Source organism: Protopterus annectens, chromosome 12.part0 (assembly GCF_019279795.1).
Source record: "Protopterus annectens isolate FY-2018-M chromosome 12.part0, PAN1.0, whole genome shotgun sequence".
In the NCBI taxonomy this organism is placed as follows: Eukaryota; Metazoa; Chordata; order Ceratodontiformes; family Protopteridae; genus Protopterus; species Protopterus annectens.
In genome coordinates, this window is record NC_056746.1 from 173,109,307 (window position 1) to 173,123,439 (window position 14,133).

The 14,133-nt window shown below is 39.3% G+C and overlaps 1 protein-coding gene across 1 annotated transcript in view; it reads right to left on the reverse strand.

Annotated features, from left to right (window-relative positions):
• The window catches only part of PKD1 (polycystin 1, transient receptor potential channel interacting), a 2,476,043-nt gene that overhangs the window by 743,433 nt on the left and 1,718,477 nt on the right, over nucleotides 1-14,133 (reverse strand). Inside the window, exons 34-35 of the mRNA XM_044088902.1 lie at nucleotides 12,143-12,339; nucleotides 7,211-7,316 (exon numbers count right to left, since the gene is read on the reverse strand). Coding sequence (XP_043944837.1) covers nucleotides 7,211-7,316; nucleotides 12,143-12,339 — 303 coding nt within the window. The remainder of the gene's footprint in view (nucleotides 1-7,210; nucleotides 7,317-12,142; nucleotides 12,340-14,133) is intronic.

Consider the following 14,133-nt stretch of genomic DNA (forward strand, 5'->3'; position numbering starts at 1 on the left):
GTATATACTTTGCAGCCAACGCCATTTTCTTCAGTTTTTCTTGCCCGAGATGTCAGGTGCTTCTAAATAGGTAGGCAATTCCAATTGCTAATACAACATACATAAGAAAAGCAAAAAACAACTTACAGTTACCAGCAAATACTCCCCATATGTAGTAAGGGTAGAAGACATAGGTACGTACCAGCCAGTAAGAGGGGAAGGAGGGAGGGTAACCTGGACTGCAGCAGTGTATACGCTCGAACATCTACATTTATGGTAGGTACAAAACTGAACTATGTTCATCGTGTTACACTGCTGCAGTCATTACACTTGGGTAGAATCCTAAAGCTGAGGTAGGGTGGCTGGTTCTATAAGGCATTAGAGGTGGCTACAAGGCCCTGCAGCACTGCAGTGGCGAAGCCAGCTCTGAATTTAGAGTATAGAGGCAGATGGTAATGCTTGGTGAAAGTATGTACAGAACTCCAAGTGGCTGCTTCCAAAATATCCTTGGTAGGTACTCCCCTGAGGTAGGCAGTTGAAGTGGCTATTGCCCTGGTGGAGTGAGATCTAATGCTGCTAGGTACAGGTTTTCCATGGTATGTGTAGCAGAAATGTATACAATGTCCTATCCATTTTGAAATAGTCTGTTTTGAAATGGCTTTTCCCTGTGCTCCTGCAGCATATGCTACCAATAATTGCTCAGATTTTCTGAAAGCTTTGGTTTGGTCCAAGTAGAAGCGTAACTGCCTGTGAATGTCCAAAGAGTGCAGTAGTCTCTCCCCTTTATTCTGTGGTTTAGGATAAAAAGTTGGCAGGTGAATAGTTTGGTTTAGAGCCACACTGGATACCACCTTTGGCATAAATGTATTATTAGTTCTTAAAGACACCCTGTCCTGGTGGAAAATGAGGAAAGGTTCCACTGTCATTAGTGCATGTAATTCTGAAACTCTTTGTGCTGATGTTATTGCCAGGAGCAGAGCAGTTTTCCAAGAGATATATTTTAATTCTGCTGTGTTAGCTGGCTCAAAAGGAGGTAAAGTTAGTTTTTCCAAAACAAAGTTGAGGTCCCAAGTTGGAGTAAGTGCTCTATGGGGCGGTCTTATGTTTTTAGCCCCTCTGAGGTACTGTTTTAACAGAGGATTAGAGAAAATTGGTGGATCCGTGTTGTAATGAGCAGAGATGGCAGAGGCGTGGCTCTTGATGGATGAGAAGGAGAGGCCTTTGTCCAGCATCTCAGTTAAGTATTGTAGTATCTGAGGAATGTTTGGGACAAGAGGGTCAAAGCTGTGAGCTTGGTTCCAGGCACAGAATCTCTTCCATTTATCTGAATAGGCTTTCCTGATACTAGGCCTTCTGGCCTCCAGAATGACATCCATAACAGCTTTGGAGAGAGGCATTGCTTGCTTGACTAAGGAATCTTCCATGCAGCTAGGTTTAAGGTCTTTAGCTGGCTGTGTAGTATTTGATTGTTGTGCTGAGTCAGCAGATGTGGGATATGAGGCAAAATCCAGGGTGGTTCTTGTGATAAGCTCATTAAGATTGGGTACCAGTGCTGGCGTGGCCAGTCTGGTGCAATCAGGATCATCTTTGGCTCTTCTTGCCTGGCTTTTATGAGTACCTTTGGCAGGAGAGGTAGTGGTGGGAAAGCGTATACTTGTAGGTTCTCCTAGCTGAATGAGAGGGCATCCACTTTCCATGCTTGTGGATGGTAACTCTTTGTGCAGAATTTTTGTAGCTGGCAGTTTATTGGGGATGCAAACAGATCTATGTCCGGGTGCCACCATTTCTGTGTTATCATTCTGAATATTTGTGGATTCAATTCCCATTTGTGGGGATCCATGATGTTTCTGCTTAAGTCGTCTGCCAGTGTGTTTTTCTCTCCTGGCAGGAATTGTGCTTGCAGATGAACTTGAAGGTTTATAGCTGTGTTCCACAAGGTCATGGCTTGTCTGCATAGGGGGTAGGAGTAAGTGCCCCCTTGCTTGTTTATGTACCACATAACTGTGGTGTTGCTTGTCTTTAGTAGTAACTGTCCTGGATGCAGCAGGTCCTTGAAAGCTATAAGGGCATTTTGTACAGCTAGCATCTCTTTTTGATTGATGTGAAGATGCCTTTGTTCTGCGGGCCACGTGCCCTGAATACATTTTCCTGCCATCTGTGCTCCCCAGGCATAATTCGATGCATCTGTTGTCAGTGTTTGCCTGGCTGTGGGCTGTGTAAAAGGCTGTCCCTTGTTGAGGTGACAAGCTTGAGCCCACCATTGAAACTCCTGTTGAAGGCAAGGGATTAGTGGTATAACTGTTTCCAAACTTTGACAGTGTTGAGACCATACATTCTTTAGATACCATTGTAGTTTCCTCATATGCAGTCTGGCATATGGAATTAGTAGTATGCAGGATGCCATGTAACCCAAGGCCTGCAGAATTTTTCTTGCAGGGAGTTGGGTCTTTGTTGCCATCAATTGAAAGTATTGAGTCAGTTGTCCTTGCTTGTCTGGCGTGAGATAAGCCATCTGGGCCGTTGTGTTCAAGCTGGCACCCAGGAATATAATCTCTTGTGAGGGCACTAGTTTTGATTTCTTTTCGTTTACTGTGTACCCCAGGCAACTTAATAACTTTTTTACAAACGCCAGATGCTTTAGAAGAATGTCCTTGCTCTCTGCTTGAATCAGGCAGTCGTCCAGGTACGGATAAATTTGAATTCCTTTCTGTCTGCAAAATGCAATTACTGGTGCCAGGCACTTTGTGAAGACCCTGGGCGCAGTAGATAAGTCAAAGGGCAGTGCAGAGAATTGGTAGTGCTTTGAACCAGCTATGAATCTGAGGTATCTTCTGCAGTTTTGTCTGACAGGGACATGCAGGTATGCCTCCTTGAGGTCCAAAGTCACGAGCCAAGCTTTCTTGCCCAGCATGGGAAGAAGCTGCTGTAGTGTCAACATTTTGAATTTTGGAACATCCAGGTAAGTGTTTAGAGATGAAAGATCCAGAATGGGCCTCCAGGCTTTGTCCTTTCTGGGTACCAGAAAGAGTCTTGAGTAAAATCCTTGTCCTTGCTCCTGTGATGGTATCTTTTGAATAGCTCTCATATCCATGAGTGCTGTAATTTGTTTATCAGCCTCTGCCCATTGATTTGGTGGCAGATTTGGCATTCCTTTTAACCTTGGCAGAGTGTGAAAGTGGAACCTGTAACCTTGAAATACAATGTTGAGAACCCATTTGTCTTTGGTGATCATTTGACAATTGTGGTAGAAGAGTGCCAGTTTTCCTCCCAAGGGGGTTGCCAAGAGGGATTTGTTTGGCAGCTGTAGTGGGAAGTCATTGGAGCTGCTTTTTATATGGTTGGGGCCTGTCTTCCCCTTCTTTCTGGCTTGATGCAACCCACTGTCGAGGCCTGTAAGGACCTTGTGTTTGACCTCTACCTCTTGGACGTCTGTATCTTCCCCCTTTGAGGTCTGTCTGTAATTGGAAAGGACCAATTCTTAGTAGGCCAGTTTCTGCTAAATCTAGGAGGCTGAACCTGTAAGAAATACTTCACCGTTTGCATAGATTTTGCCTTATCCTCCATTTTCTTTAATACCTCTTCTGCCTTAACTCCAAATAACACATCCTGCTGCAAAGGTGCATTCAATAATTTTGCTTTAACATGATCTGGTAACGTATGTTCTTTTAACCAAGCATGTCTTCTAATGACAGAGCTTGTAACTGCTGCTCTGCAGGAGGCTTCTAGAGAATCAAAACCACATTGCAAAGTATGCTTTCCCACTTGTTCAGCTGCATGCAATAAATCCTGCATTTCTTTAAAATTAGGAGGATCTGATTCTGGAAGCATTTTTTGTTTTAACTGAGACAGCAAAAATTGCTGATATTTTAGCATGTGAAGCTGGCAATTTAAGGCTCTCATTGCTAAAGTTGCAGACGTATATACTTTATTTCCCCATCTGTCTAATGCTCTGAAATCTCTGTCAGAGGGAACTGGATTCTTGGCCGATGAAGCCTTAACTCCTTTGGGTCCCTGAGAAATAGTCTCAGGGTCAGCTACAGGGCTTTTATACAGAAATTTATGTGAGTCAGGGACTCTGTAGTATCTGTCAGGTTTAACAGGGGCTGGAGGTAAGGAATCAGCATTTAAGCTGGATTCAGTATACACATCATCCACAATATCTAACACTGGCGGAATAGCAAGGGGTCTGTGTTGAGGTAATAAAAGGAAGTCTCTGAGCCTTTTCTTGGATTCTGAGTAATCCTGGCTTTCCCAGTGGAAATGCTCCCTCATGGTATGTAGGGTTTCCCCAAAGTAGTAGTCCTCAGGCTGTGAGGCTGATGGAATTGATTCCTCAGCATAAGAATCCTCATAAGGGGGGTCAAGAGTATCCTAGATCTGAGGATGAATCAGAAGAGATGGACACCTGGTCGGATGAGTCATAGTCTGCATCCTGTCTAGGCCTTTTATCAAGAGGGGGATGGGACCCCCTGATCAGAGTGATTAGGTCTTTGGCCATTTTGAGCATTTGTTTCTTAGGCATGGAAGCCTGCCTGGAGAATGCTGTATTTGTTTCTTTGATTTTAAAGGAGGCTTAGACTCAGCTGAGGGTTTAATGCTTAACTGAGTAGGTCTGAAGACACCCTCTGAAGCTGTGGGTTGCTCAGCTACTCCGGATCCCTCTGAAAAGTTAGTCTCGGTAGGCTGAATAACTTGTGCATCCGAAGGCCCAGCCATCTCCACGTGGGAGTCAGAGGCAGCCGTGGTTCTACAGAAGCGGTCATCAGGAGCTGCGAAGGTGCCTCACTGAAAACCGGCGACTGGCCTAGAAGAGGCTTCGTCATCGGTTTTGGGCCTCGGATGCCTATCCTTTGCACTTTTTGTGTATTCCGGTCGTCGGAAGTTCCGACGGCATGGTATAATTGAATTTTCTACCAAAATAATTTCGGGCAAAATCAAACCGACGTTTAATAGTGCGTTTGTTAAACCTAGCACAAAACCGACAACCAGTGATGTCGTGGTCTAGGCCTAGGCATGGGATACAATAGGAATGGAAATCCTTATGAGGTATTTGTTTCCCACAAGAAATACAGTTATTAACTTTTACTGACATCGGTCTGAGACAAGAAAAAGTTTCCCCAACGGGGTACTTAGCTTTGTAGAAGACTTCAGTTCTAGATTCGGAATGAAAATCTTAGGAGACGGCCGACAGGCACTTGCGAACTGCTTTTGCTTCGGACACCACGCGCCAAGAAAGACTGAAGAAAATGGTGTCAGCTGCATCTTATATACCCCTGTCACACTGATGTCAGGGAGGAGGCGACAGCAACCGTCGCCGGGCCAAGACTTTGGAACTCAGGCCGACTGGGGAACCGCCTGACGGCAGGATAACCCAAGTATAATGACTGCAGCAGTGTAACACGATGAACATCTTTCCACTAACAGCAACCATAGCAAGATGAGTACAACAAGATTTACAATATATCTGGACTCCTGCAAGTAGTACTTTTTCAGCCAAGCTTAAAAGAACACAGGCACTCTTAGAGACCTTAAGGCTTTAGTGATAGTTACCTGGTGCCTATGCACATTTAATAAGAGCACAGAAACAGTTACCCAGTACCTGCACATAGTTAATGAGAACATTGAAATGCTCATCCAGTACCTACATCTATTAAATGAGAGCATAAAATATTTACTCACTGCCTACACCCATCTAAGGAGAGCATACAAATAGTTACCCAGTACCTACACACATTTAAGGAGGGCATACAAATAGTTACTAGATGTCTACACCTGGTTAATGAGAGCAGAAATAGTTATACAGTGCATTTACACAGTTAACAAGACTACAGAAACAGTTACCCTATACCTACACTTGGTTAATGAGAGTATAGAAATAAGTTACGTGCTGCCTGTACTTGGTTAATGAGAACATAGCAATAGTTACACACTACCAACATTTGGTTAATGAGAGCACAGAAGTAATTACCCACTGCCTACACAAACTTAAGGAAAGCACAGAAATAGAAACAAGTATCTACACAGTTTTAATATGCATATCCAACCAAAATGAACTAAGTGGGAGAAACTTACTTATTTAAATATACATGGGCGAGAAGGACAAACATCTTTACCTATCAAATTCCTCAAGAAATATACTAAAGGTTCCTAATATGCAGTTTTGCACACTAAATTGAGACTACCAGTCTGAAATCAGATAACCAGAAAGGTAGAGCTGTTCTACACATGTTGAGCTTGCCTAGAAGTAGCTGCCAATTGGTTAGCTCTCTTCAGGATTCTGAGGAGCGTCAGTCAGGTACTGCTCTGTATCCTAGACTTGGAGGGGCAAAACCTGGTCTCGTCTTCCAGTGCCAAACATGAAATGGCTGAATAACATATCTTGCCTTTGTAAGCTTGTATTTATGACTACATCCTGACTACAACCAGGATCAGTCATGCAAGCACCTTTTAAAGTGGGTGCACATTCAAATCAAACTGTTTTAAGCCACCAACAGCACCAAAGTTTTACAGTACTGGAAAGCCTTTATCACTGCTTGGCAAAGTCCACCACCTTGTTGACCACCGATGAAGCCAAAAAAACATAGGAGGTAGATTAGTCTCTCCAGGACAGACATGAAATCATAACAGGAAACATAATTGTTTTACAACCTTCTTGCAAACTTTAACCTTGACTAGACTCTTACTGTGCTCATATCATTATGTTTATCTCAGTGCTTGCTAGTCATACTGTATAATGCTGCACTATAAGTTGAACTTTGTGCCACTATGTCTAATATTTATATAGCTTTGGTTTTTTTTTTTTTTTGGATGGTTGATTAACCTGTAATATTCAGTTCATAGTCTGTTTTAGTAAACTTTGCTGAAGAAAAACAGCACATAGGTGCACTTCAAATGAATACAATTATGTAAATATTTGTAAGAGATATTGTCAAACTCTTTATCAAACAGTCATCTCTAACTAGGAAGGAGTTAGATCTGTCATTGTCATAGCCACACTGCATGCAAGTGGACAGTTAGGAAACCAAGCCAAGGATTACAAAATCATCTCAAAGCCTTAATCCACTGTGTTTTATCATTAGACAGTTTAGTAACTTTTTAAGCAATTCTAACAGCCTGCTTTAAAACAGGATTGGTGGATATTGCTTTTCTTTCCATTCAGATTCACATATGCCATTACTGCAGAGTGGTAAAATAAAACATATAAAAATCTTATAATAAATCCTTTACTTACAAACTAGATACAAAGTCAGTTTCAACTCTGGATGATAGATGTCGCTTGGCCTGCAACGAGATGTCACTTCCTCTGTCTGCAAGAATCTGACGGATCAAATCTTCATCTGCCAAATGTCATGAGAGAGCAAACAAAACACTCCTCATAAATAAGTTAACTGATTCAGTTTTAATTTTATTAAACTATTTCATGAATTACTTCTGTAAAAACTAAAATAAAACAAAGCTCTTCTCTTCTTGTTGTTGTTGTGTCTTTCGGCTCTTCTACCACATATGAATTTAACTGTATTGGTTTAAATAATAAATAGGCTGCAGGCAAGTGGAAGATAAAAGTAGTTTTCACATCTGGGTATTTTTAATAAAATGGTGAAATTAAATAAATAGAAAGAATCACACTGAAGTGTTATTAAACATTTAATAGGAAAATAAATGCATATACCTGATAAAGCAGCCCTATACTTAAGGTCATTATGAAAACATCATATTGTTTCGCAAGGTTGTATTAAGAAACACACCTGGTGATAGTTGATACTTTGGAGGAAAATTGCACTGGACAAGTGTAAATCAACTGAAGACAAAATGATCAGTCAGCCCCTCTGAATTAGTTACACCACATTTTCTTCGATGAAAGGTAATACAGTAGCTAAAAGTCGTAAGAAACAGCCATCAGCAAGTAACACTATCTTGTTTCTTTGGGCAGATTCTTCTCAGGAGGTATGGCTCCAACATGATGCCCAATGAAAAATGTTACAACTAGACGTGACAATGCATTTAGAAAACTATAGAAATTATTACATCGTAAGCAATAATCAAACAATACTGCCATCAAGGTAATGTCAGACTGCTAAGTACACAGATATAACAAGAAAACATTACCTATGTAAATATACCCTTTAGACAAACGCTAGTTAAATATGAAAATGGCTCCTCATCTCAAAAAAAAAATTTTTTTTTGTTTTCAACCTAAAACAGTAATACAGACAATAAATAATGAAAACATCATTCCAATAATGACAGTAACCCACACCATACTCCTTTAATGGCTTCCCTACTCTTAGGTTGAGTGTTAAGTAGATAAGGTTTCAATTCACCCACTTCAGTTCCCCAGTATTAAACTCTTGAATCACTGTTCACAACAGGAAATCAATGCTGGTGCAGTCCTCATAGGTTTATAGACAAGTAGTAGGCTAGCTATCCTTGCAGACCATTTTAAGCCTAGCCTGTTCCCTTTTTAATATATTACCCCTAATGACAATAACTAGGATGATATAGTAGATAATTTGAGGGGATACGTGTATAGAATAAAGCATTTAGGAGCTGCTTCTCTCCATTAGTAGTACAGGGGGAAGTCCCACGGTACTTTTTTTCTTTTTCATCTATAGATTGTTTTATGTGGATGGGGTGTCTGCTCCAGATCAGTGGTATCCTCTGTGAGATATACCTGTCCCTCCAAACCATTCTGTTGATGTTGCAAAACAGGTTCAGATCCCTAGACTGAGTATTTGTGATGACATTTCCCTTGCGGATTCACATACCAATAGTAATTTCTCTAGGTTTTTTCCTGCAGTTGTGTAACTATGAATTTAGACTGCATATATGTAAGAAGGATGAAGTACATGCAGGGAGCTTGTGCCACTAATTTTTTTTTTTTCTTGCTTGCTTGCTTCATTGAGGTGAAGTTTCACCTGAAGTGTTCAATGTGCTGAAGCTTCAGAGAATTTAAGCTCAACAAAATGTAGGGGAAGCAACCTTAGCAACCGACTCCCCCTGTGCCTTCTCCTAAGTTACTTCAGATTATACTTCTGCAAAAAAAAAAAAAAAAAAAAAAAGCAGCAGCACAACTTTTGTGCTGCACAGTCTGCAAATAATTTTTCTGCCATTCCTGCCATTCCTTTTATGGAAAAGTTTCACCTTGAACAGGCTTATACTGTTCTACTGTTAAATCATCCTGAGACCACAAAAAACATTAAAAAATCTTATGAGATCCAAATCCCTACTAAATTGTTAAATTTTTTTTCTGTTTCCTGTATGTATAAAACCATTAAGGAATGGAGGAAAGAGCACACCGTGTAATCCAAAGATGGTGCGTGTCAATCTGAGGATGATACAGAAATTATTTGACATGTTCAGAATCACTATGGAGAGTTATGGAGACCAGAAGAGCGGGCCACTTTGCTATAATGTACTGACAGCAGTATGCATACTTGGAATAGAAACATTTCAGCAGCCAGCAAGGGGATCCATCCGCATATTTTAAGCATGGACAGCATGACACTACATGCTGTAGACATCATAACCACGTGAAGCATCTGCTGGCCTAATGAAGGTCATGACTGCACTGCACACAACTGCAGGACTGCTTGAGAACATACATATTTTACATATTTTACATATATCAGCATATGAATGCTATACAGACCATGGACAACGGCCTATAAAAGTAATTAGGTCACTCAAGAAAGATGCAGATGTCACATGACAGTAAACCTAAAATCATAATATAGGCACTTAACCTGCTGTCGCATTAGCAACCAGGAATACCATGCATAATTGTTGTAGAAAACATTCCAAGAGGAAAACATAGGAACACACACTCCCAGTGCGGGGCACAACTTATCTACTGCAGACACAGCTGCTGAAGCCTGCCCAGACACCCATTAAAGCAGCACATGACCAGTACTACTGGGCAAAAAAGCAAGCTAGGAGTACAATAAAAGGATGTCTAGACTGTTAACTGGATTAAGGTGTTAGGACAGAATTTGGGGCATTGTACCATATGACAGCAATGGTTTGTATAATATTTGTAGTCTGCAGCATGCTTCACAAAATGACACAACACTGGCTACAGGATGGAGATAGCCAGGTGTTGGATACCTGCCATTATGGATAGAAAAATTCATTAATTTATTTATTTAATTTCATTTGTTTATTAGGAAAGTCTCACTTGGTTGAAAGCCCCTTTTCAGTGGAGGCCCAGGGAGGAAAGTGAAAGTACAAACTGAAAATATGAATCAGATTAAAATAGCTAGTTATAATATTTACCAAGACAGAAAAGAAAATTCCTGTCAACCTCTGACCATTAAAATTCATAGCAGATGGTTAAAAACTCTTTCAGTTGTGTAATAGGCAATACACTTGACTTTGGTTCAGAAGGCTGTGGGCTCTATTCCCACACCAGATAGATGGAATGCTGACACTGCAGTGCAGCATAAATTTCTTCTAGTGTTTAATAATGTATGAAACCTTAAAAAGTTTGACTTTGTGAAGAATGTCACCAACTCTAGGAAGAACAAGGCAAGATCTGATGATAAAATTTAAATCTGCCTGTAAATCATAGTAGTTGAGAGGCATGGAAAATAAAACAAAAAATACATTTGACATAATATCAAAGCAACATATAGCATTTCTTAAAATAAATACAAACTAACTGATATATAAACTTTGCAATGGTAAATGTACAATTATATTATACACATGTATGGTACAGTATATGAAGTTAATAAAGCATGTTTTCAAGTGTCAGACCATTCATGCATTACTATGCCATTTTTTTTTCTTAACCTGATTACTGGTTGTACATACATATTAAAGTATCAAAATAGATTCATAGCTATTCCAGGGCCACAGAATCTCATGACCATTCCTGCTTTGTCAGCATACTCCCTCAGGCAGCACCATTTTTTTCTCCAGGAGGGTCAATCTTATCAATCATAGAGTGAAATTCAGGATACCCATCCAGTCACCTAGTTTATATTTAAAGGAAGACAGTAAGTCACACTGCTTAACATGCAGAAGTTGTTTATTCTAGATGTTTGGGTTGTCTGGGTTATAAACCTGTCCTTCCATCATGTTTTATCTGTTGGTAAACATTTAGGTCTCTGGTTCTAGTGTTGGTGGGGACATTTGAACTTCTGGTGAAATAGAAGATGCAGGACAATTTGGCCTCTAATGGCAAGGAAAGTGAGACAGAGATCTTTTCTCAAAAGTATAAAAGACACTGAATAAGGGGATAGAGCTTCCAACCTCTCTTGGTAGTTCAGGGATTTTAGGCCTTTGATGTTTTTGGTTAAGAACCTTCGGGGTCTTTCTAATTGTTTGATATGTTTAGTGACATACATTCATAGGTAAATACTAGGCAATCAGTCTACAGACTATTACTCACCTAGCCAATAACCTAATAGTGTTCAAAGTTGAGACTCAAAGCCTGTACCCTGTGCCAGTGAGGTAAACACCTTAACAATTATGCCAACACCCACCTAGGGAGTATTGTACTCTAATTGGCCTGATCAGTACTGAGAATAAGAAACCAATTTCCTCTTTAGACCTTGATGACATTTCTTTTGCAATTAGTTGGATTTAATAAAAGGATTTCCTGACAACCATTGTTACACGATGGTCAAAAGAGAGACAGTTTTCAACCCAACTACCTAGGTCTGTAACTCTTATTTTTGTTTATAAAATAAACACGAATATAAGCTGTTATATTGTTTATTAGATAACATGAACATTAAAAAGAAAAACAAACAGAAGTACACAAAATGCTTGTAAATATTTTTCTGAGAGTTAATAAAGATCAATTTACTTATTAATTCAAAGTAGGTAATAGTTTCTACGATATCCCAATGTCGCCTTGTTCAGTTTTCTCCAACAACTGAATGACACTAAACCAGAAGTTTTTGATTACTACATTTGATCTCTGTTTTACTGATCGTATTTCTTTTTCAACTGTTTCTGTCAGAAGTTGAAGAATTTGAAGAAACTAAAGTTAAAATACTTTCTCTTTACTGGTTCTTTGAGTCTTCCTACTAAAGTTATATGGGGCTTTTATGGAGGTTAGTTTTCAGAACTTGTAATGAAAAGCTTCAGTTCAGTACACATTTCTTTCTAATGCTACTTTAACTGACTAATCAATCTACAGGGCTAAAAGGTTTACCTGATGCAGTGAAGTATCTGGTATTAGTTGGGTGGAAGCCAGGAGCAAAATGTTCATCATCCAAGGATGCATCAATTCCAAGATGTCGACTCCCTCTGCCTCTCTTGAGTTTTGGAATATTGCTTCCCATAATAGATGGATCTTGCAGCAGATCTGGCCAAGTGAACATTTCCTCTGTAGACTGCCAGGTCTGTAGGCTATACAGCAAGGACAGTTATTAGGAAATACAGTATGTATTACCTTTAAAACAATGACAGTATGTGCACTACTGACATAGGAATAAATCCTCTGCTGCAAGCTAGTTCAAGTGCAGGAAAGTCTAAATACTCAATAAAAAAACATGTTTGCAAACAAAATGATAACCCCTTCTCTATTTTGTCATATACACACAATTCACTACTGATGGTGGTGTTACATGTTCTTTACATTATATGCTTGATTTTCTGAAGGGCATCTATAGTTACCTTTCATACACAATAATCATTATTTTTTTTTTTTGTTTTATAAGGTGTTTTTCTAGTTTTGTTATTCGGAAGAAAAATGGGATTTACATACACAGCAGTTTAAAATATTGGCATATAAGGTTTGGAAATGTAGGCTACTTTGAACTGGCACATAAGACAAATCAAGGTGGAAACTGTAACACTTGGGCAGCTGTCATTGGTACTGGAAGACCAGAAGGTGGTGAGTTCTATTCCTACATCAAGAACATGCGTTAATTTTTTTTCCAATACTGACATTACAGTGCATTATTAAGTGTGTACTGCACTCCTGAATGTACCATCCTTCAGATGAGATGTTAAACCAGTGTTTCATCTTCTCTAAATTGGTAGCTAAGGTGGATGTAAAAGATCCCATGGCACTTACTACCCTTCCTGGTATCACAGTTATTGCACCCAATATTTTTACTTCATTTTCTCTTATTACCACCACTAACCCAGATCATGGTTCATATTCTACTGACCACATAATCTTTTCCAATTGTTTAATTTTTTTCTTGTGTAACACATCTTGTATCCAGTAAACATAATAAATCCCTTTCTCTTCTTGCACCATTCAACAGCCATTAAACTCTGACTTAATTTCTTGTACTAGTTACCTTTAGTCCCAAAATACCTAAATTACTCATTTTCCTTTTTGCATCTTTCTTCCTGGTCTTATTTTCCCCTCTCCCCCTTCCTTCAGTAGATCTATTTTCTTTCTGCTCTTATTTTTCTTCTGTTACTTCATCTCTTATACCATTATTCCTTCCCCCTGCTGTTTTCTTCACCTGTCATATTTACGTCACTTTCTTCCTCCCTAAAAGCAACCATTTTATTTTCTTCCTGAATATTGTTTTCTACAAATTGCCTTCCCTCCTCTCAATTTATTTTCATGTACCCTTTATTTTTCCATTACTAGATATTCAAATCAAAAATATCCAGACACATTACATTTTCTTACAAAATATTTACAGTTCCTAGAAGCATGACCTAGCTCCCCACATTGTTCAAGACTGTGCAAGAAATGTGGGCAAAGTGTTTTTCATCCTTACAACAGAAGAAGGTCTTCAGTTGGCCCCAATACTCAGCAGTTGCAGTTTTCCCATATATTATCATATTATTTAAAATATGCTGTAAATTTCCACCTTGTAGATCCAGTATAACCCAAACTTCCTATCCCCTGTGCATACATTTTTATCATCATACATTTCCTTTATGTCATGTACTTTATCACATTTTGTCAGAAAAAAACGTTTTAAGTTCAAATTCCTCCATTTTGAAAATTCCAAATTGCATAGCCCAATTTTCAGAATGTTGGCCTGCAGTTGAAAACTAAGCCTTGAGGTGATATATTATTAACTTCTTTGACTTCATCCACAGACATGTCTGCAGCTGGAAAGGTTTCAAAGAATCTTTACAGACGTCTCCTGATTCCAAATGTATCAAAGTTCATGTGTCTCAAAGTTAATCGTAATGACAGTATAATATTGTCCATAATGTCATATATAT